Source organism: Buteo buteo, chromosome 12, assembly GCF_964188355.1.
Source record: "Buteo buteo chromosome 12, bButBut1.hap1.1, whole genome shotgun sequence".
NCBI lineage: Eukaryota > Metazoa > Chordata > Aves > Accipitriformes > Accipitridae > Buteo > Buteo buteo.
In genome coordinates this window covers 33,590,810-33,616,549 of record NC_134182.1, presented here as the reverse complement: position 1 = coordinate 33,616,549, position 25,740 = coordinate 33,590,810, and the positions used below count along the sequence as shown (strand labels likewise).

The 25,740-nt window shown below is 35.0% G+C and overlaps 1 protein-coding gene across 3 annotated transcripts in view; it reads right to left on the bottom strand.

Moving 5' to 3' along the window:
• Nucleotides 1–25,740, bottom strand: part of SIPA1L2 (signal induced proliferation associated 1 like 2) — a 150,338-nt gene that overhangs the window by 50,850 nt on the left and 73,748 nt on the right. For all 3 annotated transcript variants that reach the window (XM_075043279.1, XM_075043280.1, XM_075043281.1), the window contains exons 6-10: nt 20,823–20,997; nt 14,954–15,057; nt 8,263–8,420; nt 6,159–6,735; nt 1,026–1,300 (exon numbers count right to left, since the gene is read on the bottom strand). In XM_075043279.1, the coding sequence (XP_074899380.1) occupies nt 1,026–1,300; nt 6,159–6,735; nt 8,263–8,420; nt 14,954–15,057; nt 20,823–20,997 (1,289 nt within the window). The remainder of the gene's footprint in view (nt 1–1,025; nt 1,301–6,158; nt 6,736–8,262; nt 8,421–14,953; nt 15,058–20,822; nt 20,998–25,740) is intronic.

Sequence of the window (25,740 nt, the reverse complement as noted above, 5' to 3'; positions counted from 1 at the left end):
ACTTCACAGTGCTGCATGCTACATAAAATTTTATGGCTTGTTGTCTTGCCAAAAGCAACACATCTAATGTTTTTTCTGTTAAATTAAAAATCAACAAGAGATTTAAAGTTGGCCTTCTACAACATGACAAGTAATTCAATTTACTCTGGTACAGTTCTCATTTAGAATGAGCCAAATTAACAGTGCCTAGACAAGGTATGTGAGAAATAAAGTCACACTATTACAAAGTTTTTATTTTTCTCTACTTCTTCTCTACCTCTTAATATTCAAAAATGGAGAGAGAAGCAAAAATCTTTTTGTCACCAAAAGGAACACTGATGAAAGAAAATTGCATTTCATCCCTGAAAACAATGGTACAGACACTATAATAATCTTCATTACAGTCTTCTCCTGAGTGTGTGAGCATTTATTTCAGTTGCAGCAAGATTTCTTTGCTTTAGCTGACAATTTCATTGATGTAATTCACTATTTAATATGACTAAATTAGATACCTGTAGAAAGTGAGGACATCTCTAAGACTTGGTACCATATATGTCCAGAACCCAGTATTTCACTACTTTTGTTAAAGTTTCAACATAAGAAAAAATAAACCAAATCTTTTTCAATAGTCAGGAGTCAGAGAAATGTCAGTAATGGACAAAATACAGTTTTCAGAGAAGGATTCCCAATTTTCAAATTTAGTATTAAAATAGAAAATTCTCCTGTGGAAGAAAAGTCATATCAGCTTTCATAACAGCTCAGTCATGATGCACTAAAGTTTACTTCTTACTCTTTCAAAGCCATATGAAAGTAAGTTTCCCATTAAATTTCTTACAGGATCCCATTTTATCTTCTATTACAAGCCAATAGGGGTTTTGAGGAAAATATTGCTTTAAGAGCCTCAATAATATTATCACCAAACATGAGAGACAATATCAATTTCCTGAGGGCCTCCAATAAAAGAGCCATTGTTTAAGCAGCAGCAGAGAAAAAAAACACAAAACCAAACAGATACAAATGTCACATTGAGAACTGTTGCTCGTTACCTTCTAGGCGCTCCATCCTCATGTGGTTGAATAATCACCACTTTTACTGTCACTGATGTACGTAAAAGATCAATCATTTGTTCATGAGTCAAAGTTGCCACAGCCACTTTACAGATCTCAACCAGGCGGCTCCCTTGCCTTAGGCCTGCCTTCCATGCAAAACCAAAGGGCTCCACGTCTGCCACTATCCCTTCAAAGTTCACGTGGAATCCAAGTTGGCCCAACCCATTCCTCCGCAGGGTCATTTCTGTGGTTTCACATCCTCTGGTCACTATCTAAAGAAGTATCAGAATGTTAATGCTATTGTCAGGACACGCACTTTGGACAAACAAACAGGTCTGCTTTCAAACACTATAAAGCCATGTATGGCTTGACATTAAATATCTTTACTATACTAATACTAAATTATTTTAACATTTGTGGTTGAATGAAGGTTTCTGCATAAAACAAAATGAACAAAACATTTCACAATGCTCAAAATCTTACATCCCCAGAGCAAGCAGCTGACTGGTGTCAAGTTCCTTCCCCCTTACCCAACATTAACACAATAACATTTATATTTTATTGAAAACTTAACAGCTGCTTTAGTTTCAAAACACAAAGCAAGCAAAATGCTGTCAGTTACTTCATTCTTGTTGGCTGACTGACTGCAGGTGTGCAGGCATTTTTTATTCAGTATTAGACAGTATTAAAAAACTTGAGCTATAACATGAGCCAAATTGAGTGAAATGCTTCAGTTCTAGGAGCTTTTCTTCCTCAAGAACACAGCAATGAAGATAATTTTGATTTATTTTGCCTTGTAGTCAGATTCCTAACTATCAGCATCTCCAATGTGGACATCACTAAAATGGGTAAGAGCTTTCATGTCACTGGGAAATATAGAAACAAAAAAGTTATTTTCTTCACCTTCAAGGAAAATGTAATTCTGTCATTAAACAGAGTAGCCAAAATCCTTCAAATTCAGACTTTGCTGGGCAGGCTCATTTCTATATACTATGTAACAAGTCCTCAACAATTTTGCCCAGTAAAAAATATACAGTAGTGTGTATGCTGGGATACTGCACCAGACTCAGAATGCCAAATTCTAGTCCACATTACAAGGTAAGTTTAAGAGTTACCCTAACATTCCCTTCTGTCAGTGTCACAAAATCAGTATGTATTTTAGCTCCATTAGTACAATTGGAACAAAAACTTAACCACTGTGAAACAACATTATCAAAAGTCTTTGTTCATAATGCATATCATTCAAAGATCTCACAGTGCTTTATAACACTCCAGCAAGGCAAATATCTGTCCTTTAACGATGCGTATGTTATGATACAGATCAAGGGATCTTCCCAAGGTCACGCTGCATTAAGAGCAGTTCTGCAGTGCACCTTGTACCACAAAGGCATTCACGCTGTTGATGGTTGCTTTTAGCGTGCATTACAAAGATGCACACATTACTCAACTTCAGGCATCTAATTCAAGGTGCTTAAGTTAAGAGGCTACTGTCCTGTGTAGTCATTTATATAGGACAGCTCTTTGCAAAGACTGTTTTATAGCTTGAGCTTAATTCACGAGGCTGTTTCGGAAGAGTTATTCTCCCCCTCCGTTGCCTACTTTTCGGTACCTTAGTGAGTTTTACTCACTGCCTGAGTAAACTTAGCACTCACTAAGTGCTATTGCCTTTATATAATATTTCTATATGGATATCTGTCACTCATCAGAAAAAATTAGAACTTGCACACATGAGAACAAAGTGCCACAAAACCATGAGTTACTGTAAGTTTGCTGATCTGAGGGAGATGGTCCACGCTCATGCTTTCAACCTGCGATAAACCCAAGGTAATGAAATACAGTTAGCCCTCATTCATTACAGGCTAATCTTCATTGAGCTGTGAAACACTGGAGAAAAATCTTGCAAGGATCTCAGATGATCTGAGAATCGTTGCCTGGCAAATTTAGGCTGCTTAAACTGTAGCACTTTGACTTCATAAATGTTCCAGTTATTTCTGAAGATGGAGGCTTCAAAGTTAAAAAGTGAATGTCATTCTTGAGATGTCCAAAACATACTCTGGAGGTTTTGTTCACAAAATCGTGTTCTGGGTCTTCCTATCAAACAAGGCAGCTATTTCCTTTGTCATTATTTAGCTCAGAGTTTTTGGTGTCTTTTAGAAGCTTTCCATTTTAAACAGAACTTTCTTTTGTGCTTATGACTGTGCATATAGTATTAAGAGCTATAAGGTATGCTGAAAGCATTAAGCTTTAACTCTTTTTTTTCCAACTCTGAGGTTCATCTTCAGTCACAAATAATTTTCAACAAGACTTTCATCATTTATGAACTGGATAAGTGAAAATGAAATCTTCAGCTCTTCATTAGTTTCCCTACACTTCTGTCACAAGTTTCTAAAATATATACAGTATTTAGTCATGCAGTGAAAAGAAGGACATGCTATGAGAGTCAGGAGCTCAGCTGAGGGATGGAATTTTATCCTTATGAAATTACATAATATTCTTTGGTGGGGCTGACACATCTTTATCATTATGTCACAATTATAGACTACTGCAGAATGAATGCACCAGCCAAAATATACAGATTTTCCCAACTCAAGAGCACTCAAAATCTCTTCAAGTTAGTTAGATATTCAAAGGTTAAAAGAGAAGGAAGATAAACATTCCTGCCAAAGATTCATCTATTCCCAATGGAAAGGATTCCAGGAGATCAAGTCCTCCACAGGTATATCCCCTGAAAGGTGGCACTGCACATTACATAGTAATGTCACATAAAACATAGTACTGCTCCACTTCAAAATAGGTCATTCTGCTTACTTGGTTGCTGTTTCACTGAACTCGTGGCTGTGCATGAACTAAGAGCTGGCTTCTCTGAATGCACTTAATGCAGATGAAATTAAAAGCCAGAGACCCTCTAAGTCCCAGATGAAAGTGAAGAGGTTTTTAGTATACAGGCTTCTAAGGAAATTTTGCCGACTCAGATTCTTGCCTAAAGATCCATTCAGGGTTTTAATTTAATTTTATATCACTCTGGCATTCTCTGTTACCCTAAAGGTCAGAACCACTGCTTTTTCTGCCTTCAAACATAGCTCGCCAAGTTAATCTATAGTTTGCTTTTGCTGCTCTTTCTACTTTATATCACTAGATATTCTCCCCCACAAACACAGATCTGACTCTAGACTGACAAACCCCACCTCTTTTTTTAGTCCTGAACTGTTTCTTTTGGTTCAAACCAAAATTACAGTCTCAGCTTTTCACATCTTTGCTTTATCTGAATATTCAGATGGGTTTCCTATTCATCTGCATGATTTAAAACCAGGCAATAAAATGTAGTTATTTCTTTGACAATCTCCTTTAGTAACTGCAACATTTTACTTACTGGTTTTAAGAAATGTTTTTACTAGTGACTAAAAAGGGTTAATCATTTGGTCACTGAAGTTTAATATTATGTCACAATTTGAGCTTTCATCTTTAGCATCTGCTGGCACATGTGGTTGTTGACCTTAGCTGCATTCTGAGTCACTTGAAAGGTTTTTAAAGGATGCATATGAAGTGTGGAATCAGAGATTTAAATACTTTTTAGTGGTTGTAATGGTCACCTCTGAGCTTCTATATCAAAATGTATATAATGACTGTTTAGAGAGCATTCAACATCATAAAACAACTAGGGAGCAACATTAATATGCACCTTTCAAAAGAGAGGAAGAAGCACGGAAAAAAGGAGAAAAATATGAGGTAAGAAACAGGAATGAAAAAAGTTTTAAAACAAGTAATGACAGCTAATTTTTTTAAGCAATGTGAAAGTTGGATAGGTGGCAGCAAAAGAGAGAAGGTGGCCAGAGTTCATTGGAATAGATACTTGAAGCTAATATTCAGTTAACTTGGCAGTAACTGATGCTAAATTTTTGAGGCTTAAAGCCATTTTGACATTATTTAACTCAAAATCTGACCATAAAAAAGAGGAAGTATTCAAGTAAATATAACCATTTCATGTTTTTAATTACTGAATTTTAAATATCCATCCTCAGCAACTGGGCTATTTCCATGTTTTGTAAAACCAAAGAAGTAAAAAACAGCAAAAGGAATTGTCATCACTGATGACAGCATTAAGTTTTCACTGGAACTTTGAATCTTGTTTTCCATCTGTGTTAAGCAATTTATATAGTTCATTTAGCAATACTTCACTGGAGTGTACTACACGTACACTATTTTTCAGAAGGGAAATATCTGTCTAAGGAAAGGATAATATAACAGTGGCAAGAAGAGTTTAAAGACATTCCTCTATTGAAAGATTAATTGTACTTTGGAAGGAAAAGGTTGTTATTTAGAGCATGATATTGAGCAATGCTAACTAAACGTGACTGAAGAACTAGAGGCCCTAAAACACCAGCTGCAATCCAGCTGTTCCAGTGTGATAACAGTAAGCGTAATGATTTCTTTTCAGTACCGGGCCTTCTAATAGAAACAAAACTGAGACCATCTAGATCACTTAAGTTACGATCAAAGGGTGAAGCGTAACCACATGAAATAGATGCATCAGCACTTTTACCTTGGAGCTCCCGTCTGTTCATTTGTACTGACTGAAATAGTTACAGGACAGTTGTGCTAATAGGGTCATCAAGCATCTGAAAAACTTTATCCAGTCAGCTGTAAAAACTGGCTTTAATTGCTCTAGTTTTCTTTACTTCCTGCAGTTGCTCAGTATAGAGGAACAAATCAGCAGAATCACTTATACAAATTTTTCTGCTAATATTCACAAGAAGACCAAGTGAGTATATTTTACACATTCAGATTTTGTATATTTTTAAATTAAGGTATATTTCTACCTACAAAAGTGTGATTTGAGAACAGGCTACAGCAAGAGAAGACAAAAGCTTAGCCTTTCAATCCTGATTTCAACACTGAAACCATCCATGGCCTTAGGTAAATCTATCGGATTATTGGTATCAGATTCCTGATCCTTGAAAATGGGTTGATAACACTTATCTCATAAACTGTCGTGAGGATTATTGTTTGTAATGCTCTCTGAAAACACTCCCAAAGTATAAACGTAGGAGATTTTTAATTGTATCTCAAAGAAGATGGAGACAAGTAACACTTCATAAAAATTTGGAATTTCAGTTTAGAAACTATACTTACTTCAAGCCTTTGAACAATTTCTCTGATGTCTTCAGTACAATTATCTGCTGCAGACAGAAGAATACATTCTCCTCTTTCATAAAATATTTTGATGCTCATTAATCCAGACGTCCATCCAATAACATCTCTGCAGGAGCAGTTAAACACAACATTTTTTGATTCCTTTTCAATCAACATGATAAACTCATTGGAGATTCCAAGGAGACATTCAATGTCAGCAGACTGGCCAAAATCTCGTGCAATCACATTCCACATAATTGCTCCAACACTGAATAGATGTGCATCTTTCCTTGGTTTCACTTTTTCCTTTTTTTTTGCCCCCAAAGTAATAAAGCTAAACTTTGCTGAAGTATCCACTGTAGCTGTGGTAACAAAATTTTCTGCCAGATCTTTCAAGTATTCTTGACGTGTCCTTGTGGCCATGGCTCGAAATTTTTCTGACTTATGTGCCGCGTTTTCAGCATTAATAACTTTGGCTAAAAGGAAGTCCCTAAAGACTGCTGATTTGGGGAAAGTTACTCCTTTGGGAATGGGTGGACCGAACGGAGGTACATCTTTTGATCGTGAAACACCAACACTGGAAATAGAAAGAAAAAAATACAATGGTTAATTCCTTAAAAAAAAAAAAAAAAAAAAAAAAAGATCGGATGATAAGCAGAACTGTGATCTGTGCAGTCCATTTACATAGCTGGGTTTAGCTTTGACATGTCAATTTTCAGACTTTTTAGACACATCCAATAAAAATGATTGGGTTGTCTGTTTTAAAATGGCTTTTTTCTTTTAAATATATGAAAGACTTTATGGATGTATCTTACTAACACAAAAAATATCAAGGATGACTTCTTAGGGTGTCACTGCCTCCTTTCGTTAATGGAATAAATATCAGAATGCTTTGTGAGACTTAAATGAGAGAAGTATTTTTAAAAATTCTATTTTTTATTTAAGTCTGTATCATTTTCACCTGTCACTCAGTTGCATGATCTTAAAACTAAGAAATGTATATATAGAAACAGAATTTATTTTAATCCTCAGACATTTCGCTACAATGAAGTGTGAAGTCAAAGTATTGGTGTCAAATGTGTCTATAATGGGAGCATTCTGCACCTGTTTAAGTTGCCTACTCTATTTTCATAAAATGTCAAAATACCTGCAGTTCTTGATATGGACAGTTCACAGCAAGATGTAAAAAAGGAATAGGAATATTTTCTCATTTATACAATTGATATCTACATAATGTATTTCAACTGAAAAAGGATTTCAAAACACTGTGTGACTTACATAGAACTACTACTAGTTTGACTGAAATGCAGTCACATTTGGGATCACAGACAGACATCATTTAGTACTAAGAAATATGTAACTTATGAAATAACATGTATTATTAAACACAAAAGAGCTACTGAAACAAAATTAAGTTCTAAAAGACAGCAATATGACCTGACCTCATGACGTACTTTAATTTCATTGTAAACAATGAATAAATAACATTTATACATGCTAAATCTGCACCATTATGCTTCAAGTACTTATCATTATTTGCACAATTCCCAATCAGTTCAAAACCACGCTTCCACCCTGGTTACCTTGCTAGAATTCATGATCCAGTAACTTAAATGTGAGAGTTATGGTCATCTGAAATTTGAGATGTTTTTATACTCCCCAAAAGTCCTCATTCATGTGCTTAAAGGTCATGACTCATCCCAGTGTCATATTGTCAGACTCAGGGATTTATACAGGTTAATAGTCTTCTAAAATACTTTATTTTAAATCACTTTCTTTGAAAAAGGAAATGTGCAATACAAAATCTAAATTAATTTCTATTGCTATGTCTGCAAATCTTATTTTTCACTGACTTATTATATCCTCATTTTCTGCCCATAAGTCAGCAACACAGAGTTCTGCATATACCCATTTAAGTCCACAAACTCTGCCCCATAACTCTAGATGTGTGCAATGGAGACATTGGGGTTTCAAACTCACAGAAAATGTAGCAGAAATTTTAAAACTGTATACATAGTATCTCTAGAAAATACCAAACTGTTAGAAGAGGCAGTGCCATTGTAGTCTTAATAACAAACTTAAATAGTTATAAGGCTCTACTCACCTATAGCACACATTTTCAGTGCAAGGATTATGCACTTTGACTATGACAAATACATGTTGAAAGTGGGAACGAATATTTTTTGGAGTAAAAGGAAGTGCTCCTGGCTCTTGGAAGACAATGGTAACTATATCATTTCCTATATGCCTTTTCCTTAGCAGCTAGACAAGAAACATGCATTGAAAAATTAGTTATAAAAAAATAATCACAGTTTCTTTATTTTAGCAAAAAAATCCCCAAACCAAAATAAATGAAGCTTAACTTTTCAGAAATAACTTTTAATTAATCATATCCTGGATAGCTACAGATAAAGGATATTGGACTGAACTGCAAAAAGATAGGGAAAGGAAACTGGTCTAAGTTCACAAAAATACTAGTGCGTTCTCTTGCATCCCCACACTAGTTCTGCATAGTTTCTGCTAATTTCTCTTTTTTTCTATAAGAAAAATATATTTCTCTTACTTCAGTGCATCATGTTAGTAATAAAAAAAGTTACACCACTTCACATTTCTTACTACCCAGAGAACTGTACATCAGTTCCCTCTTTACAGTGTAATATTTGCTTCTAGATGAAAAATACAATACTGCTTTTCTTTCTCAATGAACCTTCCTTTTCCATGTTGCATTTTTATTAAACATTGTCCTTAATATTATGAGCTTAATTTTTTTTTTTAAAATAGATTATCATTAATACTTATCACAAATTTTAACAACTGCAGTTTGTGGAACAGAGCTGAGGCTCATGGAGAAACAATAGCTATTAGAAACTCATTAATTAAAAACTTATTCTTGTAATTGGTAGTTATTATCATCAAAATATATTTAAGGAATAATTTAAAGTATTAAATCATTGTTACAGGCTAAAACTTAATAAAAACTACAAAACATGTCCAGAAATAAGGGACCACTTCTCTCTCTCCCAAAATAACCCCCAACAAAACAACACGGTAAAATGATGTTCACTTTCCTCACGGAAGTATATTGTACCTCTCAAATTTTTTACACTCTTTTCTTAAATACCTTTGCTTATAAAACATCCATGTATATTACCAGATGGAAAAAAGCAGTCTAGCATGTGCTACATTTTAAATATCCAACCAAAGTCTGTCAAAGACCTTGCGTTGTCAACTGATAAAGCATACAGACACTTAAAGCTTTACCTTAGTTCATGAGTAACTAAAAAGGATACAAGAATAAATTTATTTGAAAACTTTATGACAGAACAAGTAAAAATTTTGCTATCGAGCTGATTTTACAGAACATAATCTTTCTAATAGAAGAGTATTTGCTTGTATTTTCTCAGTTCCATCAAAAGTTAGTATGGCAGCTACCAACAAAAAAAGCAAGGTTGCACATGCTAAAGCCTAAGACCCATAAGTATGTTTCATTATAGCTCCTAAAATAACACAAAGATTGGTATTCTAAAGGTAGTAAGAAGGGCCAAAGCCACAATTTTAAAGCACTCAGTACATCTATATTATTGCAAACATAATCAAAATCCCAAATGCAGGTTAAAGAAATAAGACGTCTGATGAAACTTTAAAACAGAACGTAATATTTGGTGTAAGTCATGTGGCTCAGTCAAGTTTTCAGGTTTTTAAGACTAAAATCAAAATAACTGTCTTTGAGCAATTTAACTCAACATCCTGTTGCGTACAAATTACAGTAGAAGTACACTACATGGAACTGATCACAGAACTAAGTATGTCAGGTATACTTTAATTTGCTGAGCCATACAATTAGATCATAGTAGTGAAGCACAAGTTCATGTTTAGAGGCTATTATTATCTCACAGGTTGGAATTTACACCTCAGTTAAATTTGTAAGAAACCTTCCAATTATAAGGTACGAGGTGATTCATTTCTGCTTTTGTTATATAACTAACTGCCCAATTACTCTTTCTTGCTATAGTGGTTCACGCCTATGCCTATATGTTTCCACAGAGCAAAATTACAAAAATTAGAAAGCAACACCCTGTTTAAAGTTATATTTATTTCTCAAGACAATCACTGTTTTCAAGAATATTTTCTGCTTTTGTAGACCTCTTTAGGAGGTTCTGCTTGCCATCATAAGTTGCTTAAGCAAGAATAGCAGTCACTTAATACGAGGTAAGTTTTAGAAACATTTAAGATTTTAGTAGCAAAAAGAGTCTTTCCAGAATTATGGCAGTTCCCATATCCTATCTCTAAACTATTTTTCAAGAGCTTAAACCTCTAAGAGGCACAAAAATAGGACACAGGAAGTCAGGTCATCATTTTTAAGAACCTTACCAAGCTTGCAGAGATCTTAGTGACTTCTTCAACATTTTAAAATAAAAGCAATGTAACACTGTTATAAATAACTGTCATGCATAAGTGGTCAGTGCACTTCAACACAATGCAAGGCAAAGCACAGTTGTGGCTGTGCGCAGTTTCATAATGCAAAGAACTTGGAAAGGGGAGAGAAGTAAACTGGAAGATGGAAAGAAGTGCTCTGGATAGGATAAAGGAATAGGAAAAGAATAAAGTATTGAATGGAGAAGAAGGAGGGAACACATACTTCCCCAGGAAATGTGAGATAAGGATAGCATACTGAAAATGAAAAAGGAATTGAAGGAAACCGGAACTAAGCAAAAAGATTTATAAGAAACCCTTTTCTAGTTTCCATCCTATAACCTAGATTTTCCTCCCAACTTTTACCTCCTAGGTTTTTTTTTTAGGTTCTCAGTTTCCCCTTCCTCTCCCATTTTGAGGTCTGCTCAGATTTGGGGTTTTGGGGGGTTGTTGTATTATTATTATTTGTTTTAATCTGCCTTTCTAACATATTCTAAAGAGTCTCATGCCAATGCAGAGCACAACAGGAACACTCAACAGGGTGCACAGATTACAGAGGATTACTTACAGTAAGGAGACATCAAACACACTTTGACATCGTTCTAGTATCAGTCTAAATTGGCATGGTAGAATTTGAAAATGAACCCAATCAAGTATGATAAGCAACCAAGAGGAAATCAGTGAAGTTTTATGTAAGAATACAAGACAAGCAAAGGGGAGTCTAGTAAGGAAAATATGTTAGAAAAGCAGAATCCATTAGATTAAAATCTTGAAGTTAATATAGCTTCTATTATTTGGTATAAAGAATTTTAACTACTCAATTCTTAATTTTCAGATATGCATCTCTGAAGAAAAGTACTGTCTTAAAACTTAGCATATTTACAGGTTATGCCCAGCCATAAAAATCTACCCATTTCTGTGGAATTTTAATTGCCTAGTCAAACTGCAAAACAACAAGGAATTCTTGTTGCAATAGCAGTGAAATATATTCTTTGTTCAATTAAATGATGAAATGTTAAGAGTGAAATAAGAAAAACGTCAAACTTATTTTAGTACATTTCTAAAATAAGTGGTTTCAAAAATTTTATTTTGAATTTTTGTTCTTAAGCAGTACCAAAACCAGAAACAAAGGGCAAAAGATATTTCATCAGATCTGGTTAAACTGAGTTTGGTATAACCACATGTCTCATTATCCCAATCATTTTAACAGTAGCTTAAATTCAACAAGTTTATTTCATAATTGCATATCTGTTTCATTTTTAAGTTTTCATTAAACCAGGTGAAAACCGATTATTTGAACTGATTTGGATCAATCAAGTCTGACCATGTGTACACAAGCAGACTGCAAATGTGTGAATGGGAAACTTGCAAGGGAATGATTTGGAAAGGGACGTTGCAAAGGTAAAGTTTAAAGGGGAAAGCCTTGAACTATGATTTGAAGAAAAGGCCAGTAAAGGAAAGAAAACTGGCCACACCAGGGCTGGTAGTCTTTTCTGTCCTAGGGAAGGAGCAGCTGACTTGAAAGTTCCCAGCCTATGTTGCAGCCAAAGTGAAAATTACCTTGCTCTTTGGATCTCCTGCTGGCTCTAAAACTAGAGGGATGTCCTGATCAGGGACCAAGCAGGGCGTAGTTATGTCCTGGAAGAAGCAACAGACAATTCTGGTGTGGCCTATTTTTGGCTCACAGGTATTTGGAAGCTAAGCGATGCTTAGTGCTTGCTCATTGAAGGCTGTAGTCCTAGATGAAGAGTGACTCAATACCTTGCCCAGTCATTACCAAACAAGGGACATAGGGATAGGATGCAATAACCTCATTGCCAGTACATACACAATATGCTAGCAAAAAATAACTATTGAATGGGGGTCTTCACTGCTAACATAACCTAAAAGGAAAATTACCATGGGGTCTAACTTCTCCTTGCTTGGGTATGTAGAGTTAGTGAGCCAAACCCTGAAGAGACAAACAACATTCATATTCCACAGCACCTGTAAGTCTCTCTCTGTCTTGAGCACAACTGATGCAACTGCATCTGTGGTCTTCAGCATCTGAAGTGTCTCAAGGAAAAAGACCTAATCGAATTTTATCCTAGCTTGTGAGAAATAACACTGTTGATACATTTCACACTTCAGTATGTATTTTGGAACTAAACAGTAATAGGAGAAAATTAAACAATGATTACAGAACCCTTTTGCACATTAAGGCTGGCTAAATTCTGGTCATTTGGGTGCACTTGTCACATTTCATTAAGAGAGTGTCCATGCTGTGCAAACACTGCTAAATTCCAGCACCTAAAAAAATAATGTGGTGGGTCTTCAGATAGGCATGCTACTTGAACTTGGAAAACTGCCACATTATTTTGATCCCAAGAAAGGCATGAATAACAACATGGTGCTTTACTAAATATTGAACCTGTTAAAGTGACAATGATGAGAGCTTACTACAACACTGTGGAAAGGGACTGCTTGTTGCTGGGGAAAATCATGAAGTTAAAATTGGAAGATTTTGCTATACACAAGAATTGGCACCTGACTATAAAGAAAGACGCATAAGGAAATTATGAGAATGAAAGGAAGGCACAGGAAGAAGTGAAAGGACAGTAATAAGAGGTGGCTGAGCAACACAGGAGTGAAGTTGACAAACAGCAAACAATCATGAAAATTAGCGGATCATGGTGAGAGGATATCCTGTTCTCACAAACAAGGGAAAGTCATGAAAGACAACAAAAGTAATAAACTCCAAGTAAGGCCATATTTACTGTCCGTGCCTGTGATTAGCCATGCAAATATTTTTTTTTTCCTTTTAAGGCAAGCTCAGTCAGTGTATTATATCTTCTTAACAGTGTACAGTTTTCCCTATTTACATGTCCTTTCCAGTCAAAGAGTGTTATGACTGATTACAGACAGAACAACTCCTAGTGCGTTTACTAAATTACACCTTATCACTATACAGGATTAAGTAAAAGTTTAGAGAAGTGAAGCAATCTCAAATCAGTGATGATGATCCTCTACCTTGATTCCTAGCTATTGGCACAGTTGAGTGTGTGATATAGCTGAACATTCTGTCTTCTGAAAGCCACACGTTTTAAGATGTGAGTCATCTAAACATTCATATTATTCATATGGTGAAGAGTTTCTGCCTTTTGATTCTTAATTTAGTTTCTTTAAACCACATCTAAATCCTAAGTGTAATGGAGTAAAATTTGCAGTTGTCTTAACTGTTCACTTGAAACAGTTCTTCAAACAGTTCAGAACATTATGCACTGACTATTTAAAACACATAAATACATTATATACTTTCTTCCATTTCAGTTTTCATTTATCCTTTCTCAAGAATTTTAATCAGTTTCCTTTATCTTTTTTTGCTGCCTTGACACATCTCTTTTCCTTCCCACAAGACCTATTGATGGGGTAGACATGAAAGATACAACTCACATATGGTTTAACAATCAGTAACCATCTTTTGTATGCTGTTCAAAAAGAAAGTGAGATAGCGTCTTTTTTTCATTACAACCCTCCAAAATGACTGAAATCTTTGTATCTTGCATGGCAATGAGAGAATATTCTAAAACTAACTAAATAAATCCAACACTTATTTCTGCAGACCTAGAAAAATGCAGAGTGGCAGCGCAGAAAGTTACGAACTATCATCAGTCTGACCTAAGAGCAATTCTACCACTTTTTTTTTTTTTAAGTGTTAATGTTGATATATTACACCAAATGTGCTTGTACTTTTTTCTTCAGTTGCAAGAAATATTCAAGACAGGCAAGACACAGTAACCTTACTGGTGCACTGCACACTTTGGATGCTGTGCTGTTTTTTAGCCATCCTTAATGCTTTAAAGATATCCTGAATTATTACATAAGCAAAGGGAATACTCCAGAAATAAAATAAGTACACTGCAGTTTTCTGTCTTCACAAGCAGACACCTTGAAGGATAGAGTTAAGCATTTATTACTAAGCTGTCACATTAATAAACATTTCAAGATCTGTAATATAAGGATTAAGTGGAATCGTTTCAAAAATCTTATTACATGCATATTTTAACCATCAGACTATTTTCAAGCTTCATTCCATTCAATGTTTAAAACATATATAAGATGTAAATCCAGTCCAAACTGAAAATAACTCATTCACCACAGGCAACATTACCTTTTAATAATATCATGATATGGGGGAGATAGGTTTTTTATATTATATAATTCAGGAACTTATCCTATGAGATTTCTAATCCCTTATAATATTTCAAGAAAAAAAGAAAATACAATTGAGTCATACTTCATATAAAACAATTCAGTTTTAAAACAGTATTACTTAAAAAAACCCACAACTCAATCTCAGATATTTATAGTGTAAAATTACAATGAAAAGTCAAAAACCATACCTGTTGCCTGTTACTGGGCATGTATGGAAGCATTGTTGATACATGAAACATTAACTCATAATCTTTATAGGTAGTATAGAGGGAATGAGTTCCTGTTGAATCAGCTGAAAATGGATTTAATTGCAAGAAGGTCAGTAAAACAGAACATTCATACTACTTTTTAGGACACCTCTCTTCACATGCTATGATTTAAATCTATTAATGCAATTTAAAACCTTTTTCAATAGAACAAAACCAGTTTGCATCAGCTAAAGATCTACTCTTTAGTTTCATATTATGACATAGAAGGGTCCTGCAAGAAATTGCCCAAAGAGTTTGCTATCTATGAGGCCTAAATGATCTAATTTTGAATATATTGGCATTTCACAACAAAAAGAACAATCACTTAGCTACTTGAGAATAGTTTTATATAATAAATATTTTCATTATTTTAAACATTAATAAGGACAATTGACTAATCCCATACTTTACCAAAAATAAACTGACAATGCTACTCCAAATCTGACATTAAAACACATACCGCAGATCAGACATTTTAAAAACATGAAATATGTACATAATACATTGTAGTACAATGTCAAATAATTTTATTGGGAATTTTCAGACCTTTAAAAATTATTAAAATACATTTCATATACAATATAACTTAATATTTTTATTTATTTTATTTAGGAAGTTTATAAATAGGGATAGCATTTCAGAATGTTTACAGCAAATTAGATGAGTTTTTCTCTGTAGTTATAAATTAATCCTTTTTATTCACCTTCTTTAATATGTATGGATTATTTAAGTAAGTACAATTAACTTTAAAGCAGGAACACACTATTGAGTCATGACAACTATCAATTTTTCTCCTCTTTTTCCATGTTCACTCATCTTTTAATACAGTTTTTTTATCATCTACACCAATAAATGTTCTCCTGCACTCTCTTCCACACACTGTTTAAGGTTTTGGGGGTTTGATTTCTTTTAAATAGTAACTGTATTCCAAATAGAAATCGATTGGCCATGTTAGTTCTCCGGTTAAAAGTATATAAACATACACTTAAGTATAAAATTCAACAGTAACAATACTTTATCTCCAGTCCTAAATCTGAAAATATCTATGCACGTGTATAATTTTGAGCACATTCATATTACAACTGGCTTTATCAGTTATGTTTGTACAATAAAAAAATTAAGTTCATTTATTAATATTGATGTAATATAAATTACACTTACATAAGAAATAGGAGCATAATTTCCACTGAAGTTTCTTACTTAAGTGTTACCAAAAAAAAGCAAACATTATTGCACTCCTCTATTTTAAAATCTTTATTGAAAATGTAATTCCATTATAACCTTTCCATGGCATTTTAGAAAGACAGAGTTTTGAAGAGATAGGAGGGAATAAATTATATTGGGAAATGTAAGTATCTGCCTAAACTACACTGATCTCAGCAACCCTACTCCCCAACTCCTTTTGCAATTAGATATTAAATAAAGCCAAATTTTCTTGAACAGATATTGCACAAAACAGTCCCTTTAAATACTTATTACCAAAAGGCAGATTCCTTACCCTCAAATCAATGCTTTCCTAATACAACATCCTACTTAGTTGAATACTTTTGATTTAGCACCTGTCTGGAAATGAGCTAGCAAGTTTTTCTTCTGAAATTTAGTCCCTTACACTAAGCAAGCTGAAATATTCTAACTCAACAGATGCTTTACTGAACACCTACTAAAGGCCCACTGTGATTACATTTACATAACGGTTGCTACTACAAACATTACTCTGCTGACAGTTTTAGTGGAAAAAAAAAACCCAAACGTATCTGGGCTGACATTTTTGCACCTCATTCCTTTCTGAACATTAGTTTTATCTCACAAAGTTTGAGAAAAATTAGCTAATTTTTTTTTTTAGTTATGAAACATTGCTGCTTTTTTGCAGAAAAGCACCTTTTACCAAACGACGTGAAACAGCACTATTCCTCTGTAGATATAAAATTGCAGATATAAAATTGCAATGTTTCCTCAATTTCTTTCACCTTCATTTTTCTCTTCACAGGTATAAGGAAATTAAATGCAAACATAATCCAATTTACCCATAATATAATCCATAATGAAAGTCTGAACATTACAAATGAGAATATTAATGTTCCAATAACAGCATTTTAATTCCTCATTTCTAGTAGATGGATATGTTTCAAAACATATACTAAACAAATTATATAGTGTTGAATTGGTAAAATTTCCTCTAACTTTCTTATTTCTTGATCTTGGGATTTAGAATTACATGCCATTAAAACTGCACTACAGAACAGCAGAAAAGAGTCTGTAGTTAACATATTCCACATGTTCTTCACATTTGCACTGGGTCTGGCTTGGATGGAGTTAATTTTCTTCATAGCAGCCCATCTGGTGCTGTGTTTTCTATATGTGATCAAAACGGCATTGATAACACACGATTGTTTTAGCTATTGCTGAAGAGTGCTTGTGCAGCATCAGGGCTTTCTCTGTTGCTCACACTGTCCCCCCCCTGCCCCCGGGAGCAGGCTAGACAAGTGTGTAGGTAGGTGGGCAAGAGTTTGGGAGGGGATACAGCCAGGACAGCTGACTCAACCTGACCAAAGACATATTCCATACCATATAACGTCATGCTCTGCAGTAAAACTGGAGTGGGGGGAGTTTTTCCATGGTAGCTGTTGCTCAGAGACTGGCTGGGCATCAGTCTGCTGACAGGAGGTGGCAAGTGATTGCCTTTGCATCACTTGTTTTGGGGCGGAGGGGGAGGTCGGTTGATTGTTGTGGTGGTTTGGTTTTTTTGGTGGGGTTTCTTTTTGGGGGTGTGGTCTGTGGTTTTTTCCTTTCTTTCCTTCACTTATTGAACTGTCTTGATCTCGACTCACAAGATTTTCTTGCTTTTGCCCTTCTGATTTTCTCCTCCACCCTGTTGGGGGGCGAGTGAGAAAACAAGTGGGTTGGAGCTCACCGGCCAGATAGGTCAACCCACCACAACTTTCTATATTCTGTATTCCATAAGAAATGGACCAAATAATTAATTATCAAAATATTAAATAAACAGTCCAAATAAAAAGTGAAAATAACAGAACTTTTTAAAGAAAAAAGCCACAGCTAGTCAAACATTTGAGACTAGAAAAACTTAATAAATGTGAACCCTATGAAAACTGAAAAATAAATTATTACTGAAACATTATGCATACCAAAAATTTAGCTACTAGAGATGAAATTATTACACTATTCTGAACCTGCAGGCAGCCAGATCAACGTATTATCCAATTATAAATATGACACGCAGTAATACTTGTTGTGCCATTATATTAAAAAAAACAAGTATAACACAAAAAGATGATAATTAACTCAGTATTTTACATTTAATATAAAACTGAAGACCATATTTTTGTCAACTCTCTTAATTCCATTCTCTTTGTTGCAAACTAGGAGAACATGAGAAATATGAGAACATATTATTACAGGCCAATATCATTAATGGCACACAGCACTAGTAAAACATTAAAATTATGTTACTGAAAGATATGTACACAATGCCAATCAGCAATGTACATTCATACTGAAGCATGGCAAGTACAGAAACTGAATTTGCTTGACAGACCAGTATATATTTTTCATATGTAAAAATTACTAGGTGATATTCAGTCATGCTCTGACTGGGGAAAAAAAAAGCAAAACCAACACATCCCTTACTCCTTTGAATTTTTCATCCCTATACATCAATTCATCCCAGAAGTCTGACATCCACAGCATGTTAATAAATATTTTTACACATTAATTTGAAAAATGAGTTATTATTCAGTACTGACATATGATGCAATAGTCTCTATCAAGCCTGAATTATTAAAGTGAAACAAGCATGGATTTAAGCAAAGAGGCAATAATGTTAATAAAAATAAATGTGGTGCTTACACAGGTTGACAGGGCTATGAAATTGCAGCTTTCCCACCTTGTAAGTCATAAATTAGAATCTGTCATAGGATTCAGCTCACTTTTTTCACCATTCCCACCACTACTAGAGATGCAGAATGTGAAAGACTTCTTGAGTTGCAAAGCTGGTCTCCCTTCATTGCAAAAGCATGAGGTTTTACCACCAGCTTCACATATCTCATTCCCCACTGGAGATTGGCCTACGGACAGTTTATCTGCACTGGGTACCAACCGCAAGGTACAGGCACTAGACATTTCCAAAAAAATTCTAACATGAATCATTAAGTCTCTCTCCTAACAATGTACAGGAGATGACAGTCCATCAGGGCATTACTATTTTGATAACAGAAGAGAAATCCTTTTATGACTATGACACTGATCAGTGTTCAAATGTACCATTTAAAAAAATAATAGAAAAATTCAGATGTATTCCAGTTATATGAAGACTGACATTGAAGTAGGAAAAACATGCAACAGATTCCAAAGAACCAGGCTAGATCAGCTGGATAAGTGGCAGGAGGAACAGAGAAGCAAATAAGACGACTTATTGATTACTAGATTTCTGTGACTATCTGAAAGGCAAAATATCCCTTGCAAGATAAAAAGATCTTCCCTTAATTTCCTTTAAGTACATCTTCCTAAGCTTTCTTCTTGGCAGCTTATCTCTACCAGTTCAAGGAACTTTCCCATTTGATTAGAAGAGTAAGTAGAATACACACACAAGTAGCATGATTTAATAGTTTAAAAAGATGTACTTCACTAACAAAAATATTCCTTTTCTATTATACACAGACCATATACAGTATATTAAAAAAAATAAATCTATTTTCATGATGTAATATGCAAGCTACAACAAAAATAAGGATACAAATCATAGAATGGTTTGGGTTGGAAGGGACCTTAAAGATCATCTAGTTCCAACCCTCCTGCCATGGGCAGGGGCACTTTCCACTACACCAGGTTGCTCCAAGCCCCATCCAACCTGGCCTTGAACACTGCCAGGGATGAGGCATCCACAGCCTCTCTGGGCAACCTGTGCCAGTGTTTCACGACCCTCATGGTAAAAAATTTCTTCCTTATATCTAGTCTTTATACGTATAAAACCAGTATGTTACAATAAAGTAGATGAACACCTAGATATTCTTAGATCACAGCTCATGGTGATCAGTTGTCAAAATCCTGTTAAAACTACATTAAACTAAGAATGAGTCAAGTTAAAGGGCAGTGAAAAGCAGTGCTAATAAAAGAAGTATGTTATCATATCATTGACTTTTTTAACAGCAATACTTCAGTTCCTATTTTTGCTACAAAACCCAACAAATTTGTGCAATTAAATTATTATACTATTGCACTTAGGGAAACTGAAAGACCTGAGGAAATGGCAGTAATAATGCAGTGGTTAGGTAAATGAATGTTTATCAACTGCCAAATGATAACATGCCTACTGTGCATGTGTGAGAAACTAGAAAACTGAGAAAACTTGATTGCTCCTCAAATATAAACATCAATACCTATGTTGATTAAAAAGAAGCTCAAAAGTTTCGTTGAAATGAAAATGGTCCCTTGTCATGACTCCGTATTTTGAAATACATATCTTTTCTTTTGCCTTTTTAAGGATAAGAAGTTAAAGTGTAGCTGGGAAATACTGAAATATATAAAAAATATCACTCACAGTATGATTTTAACTAAGTGCAATCAAATGAAAAAAGTTGCTTTGATTTTCAGTTCTACTAATGCCACAGAAAAGGTAAATAACCATTCAGACAAGGTGTGATACATGCTCTTATCATATGCTTCATTTTCTTCACTTACCATATAATCTTACTAATCAAAACCCAAAGTCTAGAGCATGGAAAGACAAAACAGGATTTGCAGAAGTTCAACTGGATAATTATAGTTTCTACCATAGGTCAGAAACATAACTTACTTTTATTATCTAGCTGAGCCCTGTATTTACTAAATCCTTTTAGCCGTACTCTCTGACCCAGCAGATCAAGGAACTCTTCAAAAGCTGGTCCTGCCATCTCATTGTTATACATTTCTTCCTCTGTGCTTTGGCCTGCTTTGCAGTAAAGGATACCAATCTTATGTTGAAAACTCAGCTGAAATAAAAAAAAAATAATAAAGGAAAAGAAAAATTATAGAAGCAAAGGAAAGTCAATACTAGAACAAATATTAACAATTAAAATATTAGCACTGTTATAACACCCGGCAGAAGTTATCTGAAAGTGAAAAAATAAGTGTTCTGATTTGGGAAATTAAGTCACCACACAAAGAAAACAAACAAACAAACAAAAAACCCACAACAACTATCTTGAAAGAAAACTGGATTGTCACTATCCAAACACAGATAACAGCAGTACATGAAGACTTTTGACTTAGCCAGTTATCTATAAAAGCACACTCTACTGCATGTTATCATATGAGAACTTTAACTGGCAATATTTTTATAACTGTCTTTCTCAGATTCAAAACCAGGTGAGCTTATTTTCCCTTATTTCTACCCTTTAAAGTTCAATGCAGTTCAAACAGGCCCTCAGACCAGTAATTTCAGTTATATGCAATCTTTTACCCTCCCCATAAAATCATCCATTGTTAAAAATCATTCCCCATTTTCAAAAATATATGTCGAGCTAGAAATCAGATTGCAGTTAAATAGTTTTGTTAAACAAACCAGAGCCTCAATTCTAGAACATTAAAAAGAGATAAATTACTTCTATAAAAAATAAGTATAAAACCTATAAAAAGTTAAGTATAAAAAGAGGTGATCACTTCTTAAGCAGAGTATTGTCTTGTTTTCTTAGCTTTAATGCATACTTAAGATGAAAAACAGGAAACCTCCATGTGAATGTATTAGTCCTATTATTCTTAACTAACAACTTTTAAGAGCTTTGCAAACTGACAGAGACTATCATCACACCAGATTCCCTTAAGACATTTATCTATATTCACAACTCAAATCAACTCTCCAGCTGTAGACTTCTCTTAATCAAACTTCAGGATTAGTCTCCCGAATGTGTTATACAAAGACTGCATATATTCCTATTAGAGCAAAGGTGACAAGAACAGTCTGCTTCACCTTAGCCATATGTAACACAAGGTCTGCCATGTCAAGTATACTGTAAAACTCAAATCCATAGACATACTACTGCACCAATGTTTTACCACACCAGTTTTGAGAAAAAGCTACAAGATGAGAATACTTAAAGGCCAAGTCAAGAAAACATACATACATGAAAGAAGAAAGTATCAAAAATATCATTCCAGACTTCAAATAATCCTTAACCTTCCCTTTTCAATAAATACTGCATATCTCCATTGTAAGTAGAGAGTTGTATATAAGGCAGTTAAAAAAAAAACAACAAAAAACCACTACCCAAATCCTCATCACCCCTGGCGAAATAAAAGCTTTCACTATGCTTTTACTAACCTAGTCTTCTGTGTTTTCGTGATGCTACTGCTTTTTTAAGCTAGTATTCTTTCTTTGTCTCCCTTGCAATTCAAGATTTAACTTGACAGCTTTCTTGGTTTAACCATTTACCTTCATGCACAACCGACACACAAGGAATCCCCAAGGTGTCCAAGTTAATGAAGATTTTTGAAGGCCATAGGTAGAATCATTGACACTAAGAATCTCATGCCCAAAAGGTAAATGTATTAAAATGAAGTAACAGGTACTTCAGAACATCTATTGGGCCTGGAGTTCTTTTCTTACTATGAAGTTAAGCCTACCAGTAGGATGAGTTCTTCTCATTTTAACTAATACAAACAGGCCTAACTCTGATTTCAGCAGATCTATATTCACAGCAATGCACACTACAGAATTTGGTCTACTGGTGTAGAAAACCTGCAGCACAGCAGGAATAAGAGTAATGTATGACAGCAGCCCTCCCACCACTCTGGTGAGCCCCAATCCATCCTCTCCCTCCGTTCACTTCTTTATGTAGAGGTGAGCCCCTGTGGAACATACTCTGGCAGGAGGCCATTGACCACGGAGCAGTTAGGGACAAAGAACAGGCTTAGTAAGGACAGGAATGAGGAATGGTGCTGCAATAAGGTTTCACCTGGGCAGCACAGAGCATGGAAGAACTGGGAGCTGTGCCAAAGTTTGATGTGGAATGGGAAGGATGACCATCTGAAATAAAAGGAGATTTTGGGTTGCGGATGCACTGTAGGAGCTGCCCGAGTCAGACTGCTGAGCTCTGGAGGAGGGTAGGGTTAAGATACCAGCTTCCTCGCCGTCATTTCCTTTTGACTGGCATTAGATGCTATCCATCCAGAGTGTTTCCTTGTTTGATCCTCATTTTGAAGCACTGCCTGGAGAGAGTTAGGTATTTAACAAAAGGTTCCAGATTGCACACTGGTGAGTATTTTATTCAGTGGAAAGCTAGCATGAACATTTCATGGAGGAAACTGGAAAAGAACTGATCATATAAACATTAGATTACAGGAAGCAGTGCTGTTACTTGACACTTCCCAGCAGACTTAAAATGATTGTGAGCACACTACCACCTCTATCCCAGCTCTGTGTCAAATAGTTTAGCTTAAACCACAGGGAATTTAAGTTAATTTCCTTGACTTCACACTAGAATTGAGGAGTGGAGAAGTTAAATGCTAACGGAGCCACCAACAAGAGGGGCAACAACTAACAGTAAAGAAGCACCTGGGCAAAATACTCGGTCTAGAAATACGTAGTCACACTCCTTCATTCTTTCTAAGGACACCAGTCATTCCTGAATCTGTTCATGAATATCAATATAGTTCCAAAACAGGAATGGAGTACACCTTGATCTTCCAAAACAACCTACCATCTCATGGTTTAAACATTGTCCTAGGAGACATTGAAGATGAGGATCTGAAACCCCCCAGTCCAAGGAAGGAGCCAGTCCTGGGTTTTCACTTCATGGACAAGTACTGTAAACACTAGGCAATTATGTACGAAATTGATTCTACCAATACCACTATTCCTAAACAAGGCAGCAGCTGCAAGCTCATTTGTAGTAATCTGAACCTCCAACCCGTGTGCTAGGAGCACTCATGACTATGAAATTAGAAGACTTAAGCAAAAGAACTTGCATGCCAAGATCAATGGGACTGTGCAGAAGCAGAAATCGAGGTACCTTTAGAACATCAATGCCTAAGAAAGAAATAACTAAATGAGCTTTGGCAGGATCTTCTTATGTGATGCATTTAACTGGCATGTAAAACTATCAGAATATTTAAAACTGATAAAGTTGGTCAGTTTTGAAATGGTACCGCATGCTTATTCAGGTCTTTTTGAGTAAATAGTTGCACACATGGTTCTGATTTCATGATTTCTAAACTAGAAATTTTAGATTTAGTCTAACACTAGGAACAATTTAATAATGTGACATCAGAAAATAATTTCTAAACCCATTTAACTACTATGATATGTATTAAAGGTGCATAGCAGTCCTTCGTGACTCAATATGACTATGTTCTAGTCAGAATCACTCACTACTGAATCTTCGCATCTTGTCGTCTTCTTGTACAGTATAGATTCTTTATCATGTAACAACAACTGGTTGACTTTCATCATGTGAAGATTTTAGAGTTTTTCTGGCAAGGAATCTCAGGAGATTAGACACTCAATAGCCACTAAATATCACTGCAGTCAAAGTTCCTAATTTCCTTGGGCTTTTCATAAACTTCAGCCTTCGGCCTAGAAAGAAGTGAACATTCCCAGAGGAATGTGAGAGGAACCAAAAAGCATATATACAATAAACAACCATTAGCGGAAATGGGGAGGGGGAACTAGGGGGGAATTAGAGACATAAAAAAAAAAATATAAATAAAATCCTGTCCAGGTTATAGATGAATAGTTGACTTTTCTTGTAAATTTACAGCCAATTCTAATGCTGATCACCATATGCCAGAATAAATTGGGAACATGCAGATTCTTTATTTATATATTCAAATTAGGTCTACCATCCAATTTGCGTCTACTTTCTACTGTCATTTTAGAGGCAAAGTTTTAGCCACACATTTCCTGCATAATCCATACTAGATTTCACTGAAAACTATGAGACAGGTAGAAAATGAAATCAAAACACCAGAACAGTCTTCAGTCTGCTGAGGAACTATGCAAACTTTTAATACACTGTTACGCAAAATTAATATTATTCTGATGACAGTATTAATCCTCCAGATCATGATTCATATTTTCAAATTCATGACACTTCAGCCAGTCATCACCTTCAGTTGCCAAGCATAATTCTTTTTATATTTGCTTGATTAATAAACTGAAAGCATCAAGTACATAAGAGGATTAAAAGCATAAATGGATCTCATGCCAGTTCTATGCACAGCTTTCTGTCTCCATTCAAGTAATTATCTCACAATAAGCAGCACATAAGATACATTAATATTACATTTTGCCTAGTGACAGCCCATTTCACAACAGGATTGAATTTTCAGAATTGATCACCCAAAATAAAAAGAAGTGCTAGGTACTGCTGTTTCTCAAAATCAGGGGTTGATGATTAAGTAATTACTTTGGTCAGTTCAGTGGACAATCCCCATTTCCAATTTTGGGGAAATACTTATAGTGAGTTTGGGAAATATTCAGGTCAGGTCAAATAAAGTACTACTCTATACTGCCTAAAACGTACTGCCCCTCTGAGCAGTGAATATTATTTATTAAACTAAATTTACTCTGAAGCTCAAACAGAAAAGACGGAGAGCAACAGTACATCAGGAACTCTTAAATTCAGAACTGAGTGCTTCTGATTCCCCTTCATTGTTTTACCAGAAGAACTGACAAACACAGGAGAAAATAAGGACATTTGGCAAAACGAATTTTCAATTACAAGTCCTCCTCAAAG